This window comes from Galeopterus variegatus, unplaced genomic scaffold (assembly GCF_000696425.1).
Source record: "Galeopterus variegatus unplaced genomic scaffold, G_variegatus-3.0.2 Scaffold7562, whole genome shotgun sequence".
Lineage (NCBI taxonomy): Eukaryota > Metazoa > Chordata > Mammalia > Dermoptera > Cynocephalidae > Galeopterus > Galeopterus variegatus.
Window position 1 is genome coordinate 39143 of NW_007733673.1, and position 21158 is coordinate 60300.

At 37.4% G+C, this 21158-nt stretch overlaps 1 protein-coding gene across 2 annotated transcripts in view; it reads right to left on the reverse strand.

Annotated features, from left to right (window-relative positions):
• The window catches only part of CBFB (core-binding factor, beta subunit), a 56350-nt gene that overhangs the window by 34412 nt on the left and 780 nt on the right, over positions 1 to 21158 (reverse strand). For both annotated transcript variants that reach the window (XM_008592085.1, XM_008592084.1), the window contains exons 2-3: positions 20926 to 21012; positions 16212 to 16328 (exon numbers count right to left, since the gene is read on the reverse strand). In XM_008592085.1, the coding sequence (XP_008590307.1) occupies positions 16212 to 16328; positions 20926 to 21012 (204 nt within the window). The remainder of the gene's footprint in view (positions 1 to 16211; positions 16329 to 20925; positions 21013 to 21158) is intronic.

Below are 21158 nucleotides of genomic sequence, written 5' to 3' on the forward strand. Positions count from 1 at the left end.
CTCAGCCAGTGAGCGGGAACCGGTCTGTATGTGGGATCCGAACCCTCGGGCGGGAGCGCCGCCGCGCTTCCCAAGCGGCGCACTTATCCAGTGCGCCACCGGGCCGGCCCCAAGGGTTTTTTTTTAATAATGGCAAAATATTAGAAATAACCTTGATGCCCAACAATAAGGAGCTGAATAAATAAATGTCCTAAGTGAACACTATTTAATTTTGAAAAAGCATACTACTTAACATATAATGTTTACAATATTCTGTTAATTGAAAAAGACAGAAAATAAAAACTAGGTAAAGTAAACCATTAAACTCTCACACACACACACACACACACACACACACACACACACACACACACACACACACGGTCAATTCTCATTATTTGCCATGGTTATGTTCCATAAAGTCTCTGTGAACACTGAATTAGTAAATACTAAACCATTGTCCCTAGGGGAAATTACAGTTAGAGTTAAGTTACTTTCAGCCTAACATCTTCCGTAGCTGATTAATACATAACCTTGTTTTATTTGTGTTTCTGTTCAGACACCTTCTTCAATATATACTGTTGATTCATTAACACTGAATTCATGGCAAACAGCACTATAACTCATGCTTGAAGGGAACTTATCTAACATCTGTATTTTCTTTATAAGGCATATCATGGCCTTCTCGCACTTAGGAACGCTAGACAACACTTCAACGCTATGCTTGGGGCCATTTTAAACAGAGAAATTACCAAGAAAAAGCACAAAAATGTTGTATGTTCTCAAATGGCTAAAACAGAGGACAGCAAATGCTCTCGTCACAAAGAAACTATAATTTTTTGTGATGATGAATATGACCTGATTTAATCATCACACACTGTACACATGTATTGAAATATAACTGTATCCCAATACGTCAACAAAAAATTTTGAAAAAAAAATTTAAAGGACAAAAACGTGAAAAATCTGGCACTAAATATAAATAGGCTTCAGAAAGGACACTTGCTCACAGTATGAGAGCTGAAACAAGAAGACAGAATACTGCCTTTGTTCGACCTCAACTAGGGAACATGCTCAGAATGCAACTCATTTTTTGCTACTCTGCACATGTCCACAAATAACCATAAATGATCCTCATTATTTGTGGGTTCCATATCTACAAATTCATTCACTCACTAAAATTTATTTGTAACCCCAAAATCAATACTCACGGTGTTTTCACAGTGATTCAAACATTCCCATGCATATGAAATTATCTTTAAAAGAAAGATAATATTATCACTATTCTTCACCAGAAGACAACATGGGGAAGAGTGAAAACAAAATGTGCTCTGGAATCAGATAAAACCTGTATTTAAATGCTAGCTCTATGAAGTGTGTCCTAGGCTAATTAGTTACGTTTCTTTATAAGCCTCAGATTCCTTACATATAAAATCAGTGCTAAATAATACCTCTTTCATAGGTGATAGTAAAAACTACAGAAGTGAATGTACATAAAATTAATGAAACATATAGAGCACCACAGAAACACTAATTGCTTACACACACATTTCTGTCAATGTTTGACATAGTAATTTCTTTTAAAGGGAAAGAAGCCATTTCTTTCCAAGATAATAAGCAGTTGTTACTACCCACAGACCAATGAATCAGCAGACAAGCAGTAATAATGGGATGGCCATAGGCACCCAGAAAAACAAGATATTCCACTGAAGAAGTATGTACCCTGCCGTTTGGCTGTAATCATTTCTGTAGTCTAACAGATTACTTTAGAAGATACTTGGTTCTGACTCATCCTCCTTTAGCCACATGTTCACCCCTCTCATAAATGCACAGTCAGCTGCTCTACTGCCAGATAATCACTACGGACAGTCATTCAATCTCGTTTGCCTCTGAATAATAACCGGGTTGCATGTAAGTGTAAAAATAGTTTCTTCTATAGTGATTTAATGTAATTTACCAATCTACTTCTTACAATTCAAGAGAAATCATAAAAAGGAAAACTACAGAATGTATCTGGAAATAGACTGTGTGTGTGTGTACACATACAAACACATATTCAATAAATGAATGTGTTAACCAAATTCAGACTTTTGTCAAGAATCAGACCTTTTCTGCAAATTCATAAAAATGTATTAACATGTTGCTAATGTGCTCTCCACATAATTACCTTAATTTAGTTCCACTGTATTTTTCTTTTCTTAAATGGAAAGCTAAGCCAAGATAAATTCTGACTTTTATGCTTCAGTTACAGTGTCCTTGTTTCCTCTTAAGCTATGTAATAAGGAGGTAAAAACCTACCAGTTATATCCTCAGATAAAAATGCTGCATCCAATAAACAAGAACAAGATGCTATCAAAAAAGGAACATTTGTAGAACAAAAAGAGCTCTAAGAAATTAAACATATGACAGTAGAAATTAAGACTCAATAAAAGGCTTTGAAGACAAAGTAGAGGAAACATTCGGGAAGGTAAACCAACCCAAAAGACACAGAGATAGAAAATAGCAATTAACAGGATTGTTCCTAAAGGTCCAACATCCAACATCTTTCTGGTGGGTATTCCAGAAAGAGAACAGAGAAAACATTAAGAAAGTAAGTCATCAATTAAAACAAGAAAATTTCCATATGACACACATAAGCTGCTATATTGAAAAGGGCCACCAAGTACCCTGCACACAAATGAATGTGGACCTACATTAGCTTATATCACAGATAAATACCAAAATGTGTAGACAAAGATGATTTTTTTTTTTTTTGTCTTTTTCCGTGTCCGGCAACGGATTGCAACCCTCAGTGTCGCCCCCATACCGGACCGGGACCGGCAACGGGATCGCAGCCCTTGGTGTTGCTCCCGTGCCTCGGGGAACCAGTCTGTATGTGGGATCTGAACCCTCGGTGGGAGCGCCGCCGCGCTTCCCAAGCGGCGCACTATAGCAGTGCGCCACCGGGCCAGCCCAAAGATGATTTTTTTTTTAAAAAGATGACTGGTAAGGGGATCTCAACCCTTGGCTTGGTGTTGTCAGCACCAGGCTCAGCCAGTGAGCCAACCGGCCATCCCTAATACAGGATCCGAACCTGTGGCATTGGTGTTATCAGCACCGCACTCTCCCTAGTGAGCCACGGGCCGGCCCTAGACAAACATGATTTTACAAACTTCCAGAGAGGAAGAAATTGGCCACAAACAACAGTTCAAGAAACAGAATGACTTCAGATTCCCAACAACACTGAAAGCAAGACAATGACACAAGGCCTTCTTAATGAAAATAATCTCCAATCCCAAACTCTAGAACAAGTCAAACTTAAAGTATGAAGGTAGAATAAAAACATTTTCAAACATGCAAGGACTCAAAAAATGTAGCTGCCACGCAGCCTTTCCCAAAAGCAACTGTTATCCACAAAATGAGACCAAAAACCAAGAAACAGAAAGATATAAAATTAAAAAAGAAACAAAAACAAAACACAGGAGAGGCCCATCACAGCAGACGATAAATGGAGAACCCAGTAACACACAGCAGTACACTTTATGTAGAGAACTATCAGTCTAGACTCAAGAGAAAGACATTTTGGGGATGGTCACCACCAAGATCCTTCTTTTTAATCTGAGGGTAGAATGCCAGCTTAAGCTTGCCCTGCTGCTGGGACCAGCTAAGGACACTCTTTTCAGCTCACAGAGGTGATCTGCTTTGACCCACTCCTGTGAAAAGGAGGTATAGGTCATGGTGAGCTTAGAAGCAGAAAACACAGAGCAGCTTACTCCCTCTGACCAGATTTCCTTCAGATCTCCAGCACACTGTGAACACTGGTTCACACCATGCCAGATGCCCCAACTTCAGTGTGAATACTAGGTTTTCCACAACCCACTCATGACTCTGCTCACAAACTTCCCCAGCATGTCTCCTAAAAATTCCCAGGGAAGCTGAATCCATACCTGACCCTGAGATTCTCTGTTCAGTTTCTCTCACCTAGGAGCTTCATCTTAAAAAGACATTCAGTCCTTTATTTACACATTCATAAAGTTTGTCCTTACTATTTTCAGTTTTTCAAAACGAAACAATGCATGAGAGGTTTATGCACAGAAAAAAAAAAACAAGAAATGCAAGAGAATAAATATATCAACCGGGGGCTGGCTCGTTAGCTTAGTTGGTTAGAGTGCAGTGTTAAAACACCACGGTCAAGAGTTTGGATCCCTATGCTGACCAGCTGCCAAAATATATATATATACATGTGTGTGTGTGTGTATATCCGTGTATGTGTGTGTGTGTGTGTGTGTGTATGTATATATATAATCAATCAGAATAGAGGTTATTTTGGGGAGAAGAAAGTTGAGGAACAGGACCATAGAGTTTTCTATGGCATCACTATCCAATAAAAATATAATGTGAACCACATATGTAAGTGTAAATTTTCTAGTAGCCATTTTTAAAAGAGTAAAAAGAAATAGGTGAAGTTAATTTTAATAATATTACTTAACACCCAATATATCTAAAAGATTATTTCAACATGTAATGTTTTTCCTTTTCTTTTTAGATACCATATTTCAAAATCCGGTTTGTATTTTTTCATATGCATCACATGTCAATTCAGACTAGCCACATTTCAAGTGCTCAACAGCCACATGTGGCTAGTGGCAACCATACTGGACATCACAGTTCTAATGTACTAGAAAAACTATTTCTTAAATACCAGGCACACGAATGTTCCTTTTATTATCATTCCTTAAACTCATCTTTTTATCTACTCTTCTACTTGTAAGACACATTTAACAAATGAAGACTAAAAACTTTTAAGAGGAAAAATGCATCAAATAATGAACATATTAAAAAAAAGTAAAAAATGGGCCGGCCCATGGCCCACTCAGGAGAGCATGGTGCTGACAACACCAAGTCAAGGGTTAAGATACCCTTACCGGTCATCTTTAAAAAAAAAAAAAAAAAAGTAAAAAAGTGTAGAACTAGCTCATCTAATTTAGGACACCTAATACTGTGACTTAACATAAATCACACTGTAGTAAATTTTAAAATACAAAAAAGCATGCCAAAGTATTATGTTGTTTTTAATGTACTGTTTTACATAAGGCCCACACAAAGTAAATATCATGTGTGGTAAATTGAACCACTGATATTAAACATCATTTTCGAAAGACTGCTCCACCTAGAAATACTTCTGGTCCAGTGTCTGGAAGAGCCATTCCTTCTGTGGGCCATCTAAGAAGATGCTTATGCACCAATTACACCTATACTCTGAGATATACATGGCTTTGTTAAGTAGAAAACATTCTTAGACTAACCTAAAATTTGGTAATTTGCAATATGATTTATATTCTTACATAAAATTTTTCTTCATGAAAATATATTTAAAATACCTGCTGGTTTTCTCACATAATGTTACATTAGTCTAAGCATCACAAATCACCATAAGCTTGAACACTGTTGAAGACCTCGAATGCTATTTTTGGTCTCTCTCCAACTTCATGCCTCTACTCTAAACTCACTTTGCTTATAGATGCCCCTACCCCACCCTAAAATAGCTCCCTTCATTTCATAACTCTCTCTTCCTAATACTTTTCCACTCAGGTTTAACCAGCATTACCCCTTTAAATTTATATAAGTTCTTTACAGCTTTAAAAACTTTTCCAAATCCTATTTAACCTTTACAACAATCCAGTAAGAAACATTTAAAACAAAGAAATTAGAACTGAGAGAGATTAAATAATTTACTTGCAGAAGGTCACACAGCTAAAAAGTGGTAAAAGTCACATCCAAAACTCATAACTCTATACATTCACCTCAACCACAGTTGCATTATGAACTGCATTTTTAATATTTTCTAAGTATTTCAGGGTATGTGAAAATAGAGCAAAGAATAAATAGAGACTGAATAATCAATTTCATGGTTAAATTCACAGCATACAGAACAGTAAATATAGTGAGCTCTTTACATGATTTTAGAATATGTCACATGGAATACTCCTCTCCCCCCAGCAAAACAGCTTACTAGTTCTGCCATCTTCATTCTATGATTCAAAGTAAACAATGTCTGTTTAAGAGAGTCCTGAAATGTACTGCCTTAAGAGGTACAATTTCAAGTGAAAAGCAAATGAAATTAAATAATGAAATTCTGTTTTTTAATTAAGATAAAACAAAAAAGTGATGAAATAAAAGTCAGAAGCTATTTACTGTAGTACATTCCTGAACCAACTTTAAATCTTAAATTTTTAAAAAATACATTTTAGGGCCGGCCTGTGGCTCACTCGGGAGAGTGTGGTGCTGATAACACCAAGGTGACGGGTTCGGATCCCATATAGGGATGGCCGGTTTGCTCACTGGGTGAGCGTGGTGCTGACAACACCAAGTCAAGGGTTAAGATCCCCTTACCGGTCATCTTTAAAAAAAAAAAAAAAAAAAAAAAAATACATTTTAAGGGCCAGCCCGTGGCTCACTTGGGAGAGTGAGGTGCTGATAAAACCAAGGCCATGGGTTCGGATCCTGTAATAGGGATGGCTGGTTCACTCACTGGCTGAGCGTGGTGCTGACGGCTGAGCGTGGTGCTGACAACACCAAGCCAAGGGTTAAGATCCTCTTACTGGTCATCTTTAAAAAAAAAAATTTTTTTTAAAAACATTTTTTAAAATATTACAGCTGACTTTACCAAATTATTCACAGAAAATTAACACAGAATTGATCATGTGTAGTTTTCTAGTGGCTTGATTATAATCACAAACATTATTCACACTACAAGTTAAAAAAACAATTCAAGTAAAGTTAAAGTTTAAAAAGTTGTTTTGAAGTCATCAAAATGAAATCTAAGAAGACCACATTAAAATATTAATGGTTATTTGCTCTAATGGGAAGACCAACTTGGGTGGGACAAAATAACTTCATGTAAGGATCTGGAAGGTAATATATGGAGTCTGAGGCAACTTACCTAATGATTACTTATTAGCAGCAGTGTGGTGTACTGTAAAGAACACTGACTTCAGGGTAAAAAAAGGACCTGGGTCTGGATCTTGGCTCTATCTAAGAAGCAGATTACATGACTTTTGAAGTTTTACTTAGTCTTTCTGGCCTCAATTTCCATAGCTGTAAAATCGAGCTATCATCACATGCATTCTAAAATCAAAGACTTCACCATATATTGCAGGGGTAAGAGAACTAATGATAATGTAAACCATCTAGCACAGTGCCTGATAGTGATTAAATTTTTAACTTAAGAATCACCATATGGGGCCAGCCCGTGGCTCACTCGGTAGAGTGCGGTGCTGATAACACCAAGGCCATGGGTTCGGATCCCATATAGGGATGGCCGGTTCGCTCACTGGGTGAGCGTGGTGCTGACAACACCAAGTCAAGGGTTAAGATCCCCTTACCGGTCATCTTTAAAAAAAAAAAAAGAATCACCATAAAAACTGATTGGCATTTGTCAAACTGTATTTAAAATGGCCCAGAGTTCTGAAAATGTTCTGTAACTAGGTAATGGTGATGGTTGCATACTGTGAATATAGTAAAAACCACTCAGTTGTGTTAACTGGTGAATTAAAATTGTAAATTTTATTTGTTTTTAAAAATGGCCCAGAAATGTTCTGGATAGCAAAAGATGCAACCCAGGGCTGAAAACCTGGCATGAATAAGCAATACCCTAAAAAAATTGAGGGTTCTCCCAAAGCACTCATTACTTAAAACAATGTTCTGCAAGAGAGGCCACATGCTTATGAGAAATTATCATTTCTGAATCAACTTCCAAGCTAAATAATAATAATAATTTCTTTTTTTTTTTTTGCAGCTGGCATGTAAGGGGATCCGAACTCTTTACTCTGGTGTTATCAACACTGTGCTCTACCCAACTGAGCTAACCGGCCAGCTAGAAATGATAATTTTGCTACCCAGAACAAACCTTGAACATCTATAATATGGACAGAATATCTGTTTGAAAACATCAACATTTCCATTAGGAGAATTTAGAAGTTACACGTTTCTAGACTATCCTTTTGTTTTAATCTGAAGATTAACCCGCCTTTGCAGCGTAAGTTTTAAAACATGAAAGGGCTCAGTACTGGTTGCATACATGGAAAAAGGGTTTTCACCCACAAAAACAACCTGCCAACTACTCAGCCCTTTCCTTCTTCAAGCATACAATATAGCACCACATCACAGTCCTGAAAGCAAAGCAATACTGCCACGGGGCACATTTTAAATGTTATTTAAAATTCTTGGTTCCTAAATACACATTGATTTGAGGCCTAGCTTAAAGTGAAAAGCTCACGATAGATAATCATTTCCAACCATTTATACTGTAAAAGAAGGTTACAATAATTAAACTCCCTATACCATATCACTGTCTATCACATGTTAACTTGTCTGTGACCTCCAATCCTCTGTAGAGAGTTAAGTATCAAAGAAGTGATATCAAAGAATGATATTAAAGAAACAAAATCTTAGAGCCTGCTCAAGCTAAGTAGTATTAAAATAAACAAATATTTTCTTAGCTATAAAATGGGGATCATAAAAGTATCAGATTATGTATGGATGGATGGAGGGATGAGGACAGTACATGCAAAGACGTTAAGAGGGAACTTTTTGAGGTTATGGAAATGTTCTATATCTTGACTGTGGTGGTGGTTACATGACTGACTGTACCCATTTATCACTGAATTGTACAATTAAATTTGTTGCATGTAAGCTATACCTTAATAATGCTTCTTGAAAAATTGTAAGAGAAAATAGGAAGCAGCAAAACTAGAATACAGCAGCCCTATTCAAGAATTAATTTCTTCAGTTGATAACGTTTCAAAAGTCTTTATCCTTGCAGGCCTTGAATTAATCATTAATAAAAATTAGGGTAGGAAATAGAAGCAAGGAGGGGAAGAGTTAAGAATTCTCTGGTTGTACATATCTCTGCCTTCTCTAACTTGGAAAATATAATTCAGATAAGGCCAAGACTGAAATTTTTACCTTTACACTAAAATGTAAATAATGTGATTTAAAAGAAGGGGAAAAGAGACTATACAATCTTCAAGTACGTCAAAGGTACATTTGCCATATATGCAAACACATGTAGCTCTAATTGGAAGGTACTATGACATACTAATTTTAAAACTTTTTTTTCCAGAAAGTCAGTCAACTCTAATAGATTTTTTAAAAAATTAATTGAAACAAAACCTTCCCTTTAAAAATATAAGCCCACAGCTTCCAGTTCTAAATTTTATGATTCAGTTACTAAAGTATTATAGTATGTTTAAAACATTTTTTAAAACCAGATTACTTATTTCAATACACTAAACTGTTAATAACTAAGTGCTAGAAAATATACTTCACACTTTAGTTGAAGTGAAATACTTAAAATCTAAATGTGACAAGCTAGTTGTAAAGTTGAGTTTCCTCAATTTCTCTTGGGAAAAATCACATTCCAAAGCTCTACCACAGGTATCTTTTATTTGGAATGACTGGGCTATCTAAAAAGGAGAAGGAACTTGTCGAGCTTGAACAGTATTTCTCAAAGCTAACATCAAGGAGTCCTGTAAACCCTGCCAAATTGTGGATGGTATACAAACAGACACAATATTTATTTTGGGACAAAGATCCTGCAGGCAAGTAAGCAAAAGACTCCAGAAGAAGCAGAGTCACAGATCTCTGGAGAAGCCCATTCAAAATAAGATTCTGTCCTCGTTAATTAAATTAAATGCTGTTAGACTTTTGCTTTGCTATTTTATGCTCATGAAAACAAATGGTAAATAGATTTGCGTTTTAAGTATAAAAAGTCCGGAAAGGAAAAAAATAAACACAACTTATCAACATTTTAAAAAGTATCTACTCAGGCCGGCCCGTGGCTCACTCGGGAGAGTGCGGTGCTGATAACACCAAGGCCCCGGGTTCGGATCCCATATAGGGATGGCCGGTTGGCTCATCGGGTGAGCGTGGTGCTGACAACACCAAGTCAACGGATCGCAACCCTCAGTGTCGCGCCCGTACCGGACCGGGACCGGCAACGGAATTGCAACCCTCGGTGTTACGCCTGCACCTCGCTCAGCCAGTGAGCGGGAACCGGTCTGTATGTGGGATCCGAACCCTCGGCGGGAGCGCCGCCACGCTCCCAAGTGGCGCACTGTAGCAGTGCGCCACTGGGCGGGCCCTCAGTGTCCAATTTTAATGTTAACTGACTACCAATTAAGATCATAAGTTGTAAACAGGAATGTAGCAAACATCAAAAAAGTTCAACTTCTCTCTCTCTCAGGCCAGTGTAGTAAAACTAGATAGTATATAAAATTTCCATAGAAAAAATAGTGATCAAACAGTAGCACTATTAAGTTCATTTTTTTCAGTTTATAAAATATTTTCACACCCTTTATCCTCACACATTGGAATCACAAAGTAAGCATATACAAAATATCATTAATTCAAAATCCCAATGAAGCTTTATAAACACAGAATGCATGCAAAAACCATTAATCTGACTACTCAGTCTACTAATTTATGGTCATCCATAATCATTCGCATTCATTTGAAATAAAAAGTAATTGGAAATAGGTCCTAAGAGGAAAGATCAAAGGAATTAGAGTTGGTCTACAAATTTTTAACTTAAGAATGATTTAAATTCTTATCAGTTGCTTTTACATTGTCTTCTGATAGCTAAATCAGAGGAAAGCAGTTTAAAGAAGAATGCAGAACATTTTGGGGAACACTTATTCTATTTTATGGAATAATGCATTGCCTGATTCTAGAATCCCAAAAAAGCCAATTGAGATCTTTAAAAAAACAAACAAAAAACATTTTCGCTACCAGGGTTTGTAACACACCAGGATGGACAACTTGGGAAAGATGGGGTGTTCCAACATTGTACAGCTACCTGAAATGAAGCTTATCTAAGACACACTATAGCACTAAAACTCCATGACTTGGTTAGCTATAATCTCACCCTACAAAAATATCAAAGAGCCTACCTTTGGATAGGGGTCTACAATTTAAAAGGCATTTTCACATATTCTGGCACCTCATTTAATCCTCATATGAGGTATATGAATAGGGCAGATATTCTGATTCCCATTTGCAGGTAAGGAAAATAGTTAGGATTGTCTTTTGACTGAAATCCAGAGCTCTTCCTACTACGCTATTATTTATTTTATTTTATTTTTTATTTTATTTTATTTTTTAAAAAGATGACCGGTCAGGAGATCTTAGCCCCTGGCTTGGTGTTGTCAGCACCACTTTCTCCCAATTGAGCTAAATGGCCATCCCTATATGGGATCCGAACCCACGGCCTTGGTGTTATCAGCACCACACTCTCCCTAGTGAGCCATGGGCCGACCCTTACACTATTATTTTAAATCTTTTCTGACAAACATCCTTATTAAGAACCAATGTAGACAGTTCACTAGACATTTAGGTGCAAAAGTTTCAAATATATTTGAAAGACAGACTATAAAATTCTGTGCTCTGACTTGATCCTAAATAAAGTACCTATTTATGGTCAGTCATCCATTAATAGACCTTCCTTATGAAGACCCTTGGTTTGAAAATATTCCTACAACCACATAAGCAAAAGAATGAAAGTACTGATTTCTATGAATCCATTTTCTTAAATCATAAAACCATATTTTAAATAAGAGAACATGAAGCATTTTGTTTCCTCTCCATTAGCGTTCTGATTTTTTTCGGAATTCACTAAATTGAAATGAATGTTATTGTAGCCTGCCTCCAAGATGGCCCCAATGAACCCAGCCTCTTGGTATTCACACCCATATGTAATCCCCTCCTCCCTGTAGAGTGTAGGCTAGACTTAGTGACTAGCTTCTAATGAATACAATAAGGCACAAATGACACAGAAAACAGGACATGAAAAGCGTGGTGACTTCATTCTATTTCTCTCTGTGGGGAGGCACACATGACTAGGAACTAAAGCCGCCTACACCAACAGTCGTGTGAGCATGGAAGTAGATCTTTCAGCTCTTTCAGCTCTACTGAAGTATTCAGAGACTGCACAGCCCTGCCAACAGATTAACTACAACCTCATGAGAGACCCTAAGCCAGAAACCACCCAGCCAAACCACTCCTGTACTCCTGTAGAGGCACGAGGAAAATTTGGGGGATGACTGAAACATTATCTTGACTGTGGTAGCTTTTACATGGGTGCATACATTTATTAACACTCAAATTATACAATTAAATTAGATGCATTTTATTGTATGCATATTATACTTCAACAAAGTTGATTTTTTAAAAGGCCACTGAACTCTTGAGATAAACAGATGAATGGTCACTTATGAAAAAGCAGTGCCATAACTTAGGGAGTTAAGGGTGGGCACTGAGGAAAGAGAAAATGCAACAATTTACCACTACAAACTCACATGCCCTAAACCTACCTAACCTGCTCCTTAAAATTGCTCTCTCCACAGTCTTTTCCATCTCAGATGATGACAATCCATATTCCCAGTTGCTTTAGTCACTCTTAACTCCCCTTTCTCACATGCCACATCCAATCCATAAGCAAAATCCTGCTGGCTCTATTTCAAAATACATCCAGACTATGACCACTTCTCACAACCTCCACTGCTACCACCCACATCTCTCACCAAGATTACTCCAACAGCCAAACTGGTCTCCCTGCTTCTCTTGCCCCCTACAGTCTATTACTGAGTCACTAGCTAGAATGATCCTGTCAAAATCTACAGACCATGTCATTCATCTGCTCAAAAACCTGAAACCACTCCCCATTTCACTCAGAATTAAAGTTCATGTTGTTACAAAGGCCTACCATGATCACATGAACTGGCTTCTTTTCATCTCTCTGATCTTGTCCACTACTCTCCTCCTTTCTGAGTCTCCTCCAACCACACCAGCCTGCTTGTTGTTTACCATACACACTGTGCAGCTCCCACCCTGAGGACTTTAAGATGGCTGTTTCCTCTGTCTGGAACATCTTTCCCCCAGGATACCTGCCTGACTCATCATTCCTTAACTCCTTCAGGTCTCTGCATAGATATGACCTTCTTTACCCATGTCATCCTATTAGGGGACCATCTTTTTTTTTTTTTGGCAACTGGCCAGTATGGGGATCTGAACCCTTAACCTTGGTGTTATCAGCACTATACTCTTCCAAGTGAACAACCAGCCAGGGCCCCCAGATCATCCTATTTAAAACTGCAAACATTCCTGCTCATTGATCATGCTTACTGATCACCCTTATTCTACTCTACTTTTCTTTCTCTTTTTCCCTAGAACTATTATCACTTAGTAACATATTACGTAACTATCTTCTTTATTATATATATTATCTACTCTTCCACTCCCCCCATAAAACAATCTCCAGGGCAAGATCTTTGTTTTGTTTACTGATGTGTCTCAAGTGCCCAGGACAATGCTCAGCACACACAACACATGTTCAACAAAGACCTTCTGAATTAATGAATTTTTCAATAACTGTGTCAGGTACTGGGCTAAGCACTTTACGTATGCTATTTTATTTTATCACTAGGGCAACCCTGGAAAGTGTATATTAACCTCATTTTACAACTGAGGACCATAATGGTTAAATAATTTGCCCGAATTTACAACACAGCAGTAAATGAGGTAGTAACTGAAGAAGCCGGGACTTAACTCAGTTATGTCTAACTCCAAAGCCTTAACCACTATAGTTTTCTCAAAGCTGGGTATGAATGGGAAGAACACGAAGCTGCTTCAGGAGGTAAAGAGTTGACAGAATTTGAAGACAACACTGATTCGGGATCCAATATATGGAGCAGAGGCAAATACAGGTAATTAACATTTGAGGAAGTTCGTTCAATTTTCTTTGCTTCTAGTCCTACTCCTGTGGGGACAGAAACAAAATCTAATGGTTATAAGAAAGAGACCATACAAAGGTAGGAAGAGAAATAAGAGATCTCATAGTTTGAGCTCCGTGGATGGGAAAACATAGGCAGTATCTTTTCTCTAAATTCATTGGACTACTTTATCCCAGTAGTATGGAGCAATATACTACCAGTTTTTTGCCTTAAAATGTTTTTATTCTTCTAGGTCCTGTTGGCGTAGTACAAATGTTGGCAAAATTATATTTGAGAAATATATGATCAATACATAAACATTTACAGATTTATATCTGAGGGAAAGATACTGATTTCTGATGGTATTACCATTTTTGGAACATAGCCACACATTTATTTACATGTGTCTATGGCTCCTTTCGTACTACAATGGCCTACAAAACTGAAAATATTTACTATTCGTCCTTTTACAGAAAAAAACCTTCTAAAACCAATACTAATAAAATGTAAATTTCCTGATAGTTTACATCAGTTTTATCATTCTTCCTGACAGTAGAAAACATATCTTCTGGGGCTGACCCGTGGCTCACTCAGGAGAGGGCGGTGCTGGTAACACCAAGGCCACGGGTTCGGATCCCATATAGGGATGGCCGGTTAGCTCACTGGGTGAGCATGGTGCTGACAACACCAAGTCAAGGGTTAAGATCCCCTTACTGGTCATCTTTTAAAAAAAGAAAGAAAGAAAACATACCTTCTAAATACAAGAATAAGCCATCTAACATATTTGTTATTGTTGGTCATAACCAAAACATCTCAACAGCTTAAGTCCATGGATAATGTGGTCTTCAAACTGGTGAATAGATACCATTAAATTAATTCAAGCAAACATACCTTCTAGTAGTGTTAACAACATATTTATTAGTTATTAAATTCTGGAAGACTTCAGTAATATTGAGATGTCAATCTTGAAGTCTTCTAAAACAGTTCAGCATTAGGGCTGGCCAGTGGCTCACTTGGGAGAGTGTGGTGCTGATGGCACCAAGGCCACGGGTTCAGATCCCTTATAGGGATGGCCGGTTGGCTCACTTGGGAGAGCATGGTGCTGACAACACCAAGTTAAGGGTTAGGACTCCCTTACTGGTCATCTTTAAAAAAAAAAAAAAAGTTCAGTATTGAAACTGAGGGGAAAGCAATTTTTTTTTTTGGTTTATGCCTTTTTTTTTTGGTTTATGCCTTTAGTATCTGAGTTCCTATGTTAACTTTAAAGAAGTGTTCTGAACAAGGAAAAAATAGTTTCTTCATTTAGTCACACATACATGCGCCAAACAGACAAAAAAAAAAATAAGTCTACAGTAACTTCCCAAGTTTTCCCTTATATATAAGGATTACCAAATAGTAAAATCTGGAACATTTGCTTTTAATTTCCAAGCAAACAGCTAATATACAGGAAATAAAATTATTTGCTTATTACTACTCATTTTTTAAATCCTGTAGTCTAGTTTCCCTCTCCCAATTCAAAGATTAGTTGGTTTCTCACCCAGAAAAAAATCAAACTTAACTTCATAAAATTAAAGAAAACAAAAAATTCTTCATTGTATACACACAAGACTAGAAATCCTTTTCCTACAGCCTAATACAAAAATCTTGTGGGCCAGCCCATGGCTCACTCGGGAGAGTGCGGTGCTGATGGTACCAAGGCCATGGGTTCGGATCCTATATAGGGATGGCTGGTTTGCTCACTGGCTGAGCGTGGTGCTGACAACACCAAGCCAAGGGTTGAGATCCCCTTACCGGTCATCTTTTAAAAAAATAAAAAAAATAAAAACCAACCAATTTTTTTTCTTTAAAAATCAAACAATCACTTAGATTTTAATAGGGATGTCAGGTTAAACACTTCCACCTACATTTTTTGTATGTTTCACCTAAACTTCCAACATAAAAATTGTAAGGCATCCATTTGTTTTCCCAGAAACTTTTCCTCAAAACCAAAAAAACTATTTCCAAGTTAAAGTTTTCACAGTTTTTCTCAAAATTAAATTTGCTATATTAAAATAATTATAAAGTTACCCATGAGCTACTTCTAAATACTATTAATTCTTAAGCCCATGGATACTTTTCCTATTTTTCTCTTAATTTTTTTACAGCACTGTAGTCACTTATATTTTGGTAAACACAAAAAATTTCTTGTCAGCACTTTTAAAGGAATTAAGTTTTGAACGTTAAATGTAGGAAAACATTACTTTCTTTAAGGGCTAGAACTTGCTATGACAAACATCATATACATGAAATTAGTAATGGAGTAACATTTACAGTTTAACAGTGATTTTTAAAAATTATATTACATTCTTACAACACGGAATGAAAACAAATCTATCATATGCCTGTATAATAAGACCTGTGATCTCTTTATTAAAATTTAAATCATCAGATAATCTCTAAGAAAACATTCCACAGTATTTTAAATTGCAAAGAAATGTTTCCTACCTTGCCTGCTTCTCTTTCTAAGTCGACATACTCCCGGCTAGGTGTTTGTCGCTGTTCTCCCTGCCAGCTGGCCGGAAAAAACTGGAGAGACAGATTGGTTCCTGTGGCCACAAAAGCCTTTTAGAAAAATCAATACAAACAGGATCAGGAGCAGGACATTACATAAATTATGCAGGCAGTCATTTATTTTTACATCAGTTTACGTCTTAAGCCAGGCAGTACTGAGAATACTTAAAAGTAAAAAACATGCACTCATCATTTTTCTTAAGTATTAAGTTACAAACATCTGATTCCATTTTGAGGACATTTGCCATTGGCTGCTTAAACATAAAATCAGACATGGAATCAATACTTTCTTTCAGATCATTTTTTGCTGACGTTAGAATCTCACATTGCTAATGTCTAACCAGAAACCACCATCCCTGTGTTTAAAAACTTATATTTTTAAATGGGAAAATCACTGAAGATCTTAAGATTTCGGATTTCAAAGCACACCACAGCTTAAGGTTGTATAAATGAGACATTTTAATTTTTCTTGATTTCAAGGAAACACTGGATGGCACGTGGTGCATAAAAAATGCACTTGGGATTGTCTCTCCTGTGATAAACCCATATATTCGCATGTGAAAGGACAGTACTTCTCTCTAAAACCTTAGATGATTAAAAAAATATGCATTTTCTAAAATATGACTTCAGTAGAACTGGATCTGACTATAACAAAGAGAAGAGTATTCATCTAATATTTATTAAAGATTTAGATGGTATGGCTCAACAGACATAACAATCTAAAACCATTTCAATAAAGTGTCATTCTATGTAGCCCTTGAGCAATTTAACTCTGTATTTCCACCATGAAAAAAAACCCCAGAAATAACATTACCCCTATTTCTAAGGGAAATTCAGAAAGAAATAAGTAAAAAGCATTTCTGAAAAAATACATTTTTTATCATCTAAATGTAAACTCTTCTTTGCTAAAGCCAGAGAAAGTTTTGTTTGGTTTATTTCACTAATTAAGTTCTGAAGTATATAATTTGTTTCTAAGCAAAGTCTTTATCTGAAAGCAAGGAGTTCACATCATTTGGGCAATCTGTTTAAAACCATCAGCTGATTTTGCTATCTACCAGTTCCCCGAAGGTTACCAGCTTAGATTCTTTAGAGGTAAAAATTATACTCCCTATTTCTATTACTGGTACTGTAGGTACATCTGTCAACCTAACTGCTAAATCTCTAGACTTCTTGGATGGCATTACCTTAATCAAGTAGGATACCCTTTTCTTGTAAATACTTTCAATGAATAGAAACTGAACATCCACATTACAACATTAACTAAAAAAATCTTTCCACACACTATTAGCATAAGTTTTATCAATAAAAGCCCCACCGCTAGTTCAAATGAAAAGCAGACTCTGGAAGGGAAACTATATGACCTGAGGTGTACCTCAGTTCCCTCACACATTATTTTTGGTGGCAGGCCAGTACGGGTATCTGAACCCTTGACCTTGGTGTTATCAACACCATGCTCTAACCAACTGAGCTATAACCGGCCAGCCCACCTCACAAATTAATATTTGTAAAGTATTTAGAACAGCTTCCAGTAAACGCTATATGAGTGTTTGCTAAATAATATAGAAATAACTTAGAGCTCGATAAAGAAGCCAACTTTTTAAGCCTTGGATAATGAAATTGTCAGAGCAGAGTGGTGGCAGATAAGAGATACAGGCCATGAATGAATGCCCTGTGTCAAAATCCCTAAGGCATGTTTCTTCAGCATTCACCAAGTAGCAAATCTTGTCACCTCCAGTGTACCCCAAATAAGCTCTGTGCTAAGACATTCTGCAGATCTTGTTACCTCACCCTTTGTCTGAATGCCAACCTCAGAAGAGATTTCCTGCTTCATCACTTTATGCCCATTATCTCATTAAGATCCCTGAGACAGAAGTAGTGGTAAACATAGATCATTCTAGAACAGCATTTTCCACACTTATTTGACCATGGAACGCTTTTTTAGCAGAATACCTACACATACATAAGAGGTGGGAAAAATCTGTTCAAAACATTAAAATGCTATACTGTATAATGTCTGTATGTAAGATTTCCAGGTTGTTCTGACTACATTTTATAGGTTTCATAAATTATGGAATGGCATACCTTGCACCAATCCAACGTACGTTTTACCATTCAATCTTCAGGATTAAAAATATATATTAGTTTTTACTCTTCTCACAGTAGAGTCACCATACCTAAGTATTTTTTCCTTTTATTAATTATTAGTGTTAGAGATATCTCTAACAATTTCACTACAGTAAGAATTCATAAGAGAAGTAAATCAGATTTTACCTCTCACCCATAATCATTTTTATTTTATGCTGTGATAAGGAGTCTGACTGAGTTTTACAGTTAAGGAGAGATAAGCATCACAGCCCTTAAATTCTTTCACTTCTAAATGCAAAATAAAATCATTAACCTCAGTGATATGTTACAGAGATATTCAAAATAAAAAGAGGAAAAAGAGTGCAAAGGGGCAGAAGGGTTGGAAATAGTTTTGAGAACTACATATATTCTTAGCATACATGGCTACTGTCACAATAGAGACAAAATAATGCCTTTTCCAAAACCAAAAAGATAGAAACCATAGCCTTTCATAAATTAAGATAAATTTCAAGCATTAAATTAAGTAATCTCTTTATTGAAATAAGCAAGTACCTACAATGCAAAATGTATTGTGTATCCAGAGGGGTATATACAGAATTAATGTCTCCACCCTTTAGGAGCTAAGGATCCTGTAATTTAAATGTGGGTAACATTTTATTAAAGAGTGAAAACTAGAAAGAGAGGAAAATGTGAAATTCCTTCCCAAATACAAATAGTTACATTACTCAACAAAATAAGACATGTTGTCTTAAGTACAAATCTTACACAGAATTCAATCCACCTTCTTTAACCTTTAATACTTGTCAGAAATTCAAACCTTATTAAAATTTGTACGATCAAATATTTGGAAGGCAGGAAGGCCTAGAATGTCTAATGTATCCTGGAAAAAAATTTATGAGAAATACAAGTCATCTATAAAAGTGCTATTAATATTACAGCAATATTATAACTATTACATTGCAGTTCAGCTATATATGGGTTGAATTATATCTCCAGTTCCTAACTACATGAAGCAAAGTCTGATATGACAGAAAACACTCTATTAGCTATGCTTCACAAGGTTTTAAAAAAACTCAACTTTAAAAAAGAGACAGTACTTTGTATCTCATCTTTTACACTTACATCAATTACCTTCAGGAAATCCTTTGGTCAAGTATATCACCCACCTTTTGCAAGAGGAAATCCAGGCAAAGGATGATATAGACACTGGATTAATGAATGATTTTAATGAATGATTTTTTCTTCTACCACTCAGTGCTAAAACCAAGAAGTATTTGCCTTATACATTTGAATCATATAAATATTACAGCTACTCAAGAAACTTGGAAGGAAGACTTTCTTTCATAACACATACTAATGATCAAATATGTATTCTAGAGCTCCTGATAAATTTAACCAGTATCTTCTCACCATCTGCAATATAATTCTAAAAAACTTTTACTTTAAATATCAAAATACGCTTTAAAAATAAATTTGATTTCAGTGATGGAGAATTTTATGGTATGTAAGATATATCTCAATAAAAATAAATAAATCGATTATAAAGGGGGTGGGAGGAGTAAATTTTCCAATATGTCTTCCTATTACTGTTAATCCAGATTCAAACTGCATCATAGCTTCAAGTCTCTGCCAATGCAATGGGCCCAAGTCAGGGGAAGGTAATAGGATTCTATTACATAGTGCTTCAACTTGGTTTTTTTTTTCTCTTAAATAATCAACCTCTTTAGTTTCTTCCTGCCATTCCCTCATCATGAGCATCTCCAACAGGACAAACCAAAAGGAAATGAGAGGAACTAGGACACTTGGATCTTTTTTCAACCCAAGGTTTGATGGAGGCAAGCCACCAAATCCACTAAAACTGAGGCCTACAGGAGATCGATTGTGGGTTTCCCATATCCATGCAGTTCTTTAAGAATTGCAGCATTTAAACGAGATAGGTTTAGGTTTGAAAAAAAGACCCTAAAGGCTTCTTTCTGATAGCCTCGAGGCTTAACATTCTCCGAAAAGATGACGGCACGTCCTTTAAGGTTCCCCCTTCCCCGCACCCCATTAGGACAACAGATAACTGGAGTAACAAGATTTATACTTAGCTTTACTGGGAGTGAGACAGCTTCACATATAGATTTGCCAACAAACCTAGCTTCTAAGAAACAACACTATCGCCGACCTTGAATGGCGCTCCAAATCTTTTTCCGAATGGGTGTTTTCTTCCTATAAATACCCTGAACTCCTAATCGGTGTCACAGCCTGTACAAATGACCTTTCCTTGTTTAGTTTGGCTCGGGGTTGAGCTCCACTCGCGGTGAACCGTTCGCCGGGCCGGCTCTGGGAAACATAAACCACCGCTGCGGGCCACAGGGAAACCGTCTCCCCGCCAGGACCCGCCTGCCAGTGTCTGGTTTCGCATTTTGAATCCCGAGTAGGAAGTGAGACGGCGCCCGCTCAGTTCCGGGAGCCGCGGCGTCCGTGCGCCGTCCGGAACCGGCCTGGGCCGCGGCGGCCCCCGCGCAACAAGTGACCGCGCGCTCCTCAGTCCCCGCGCGCCCCTGCCCCGGCGACTTACGATTTCCGAGCGGCCGTCGCGGCAGGCGTTCTGGAAGCGCGCCTGGCGCTCCTCGTGGGGCCGGTCCCTGAAGCCAGTGTACTTAATCTGCAAGGCAGAGACGGCCGAAATCAGGAGTCAAATCCGCGGCGCCGCCCGCCCCGCGCGGCGCCGATAAGGGCAAGCAGAGTCTGCGGGCAGGCGGCTGACCCGGCGAGATTGCCCCTCCGCCGGCGCGCCAGCCAGGGGTTCCA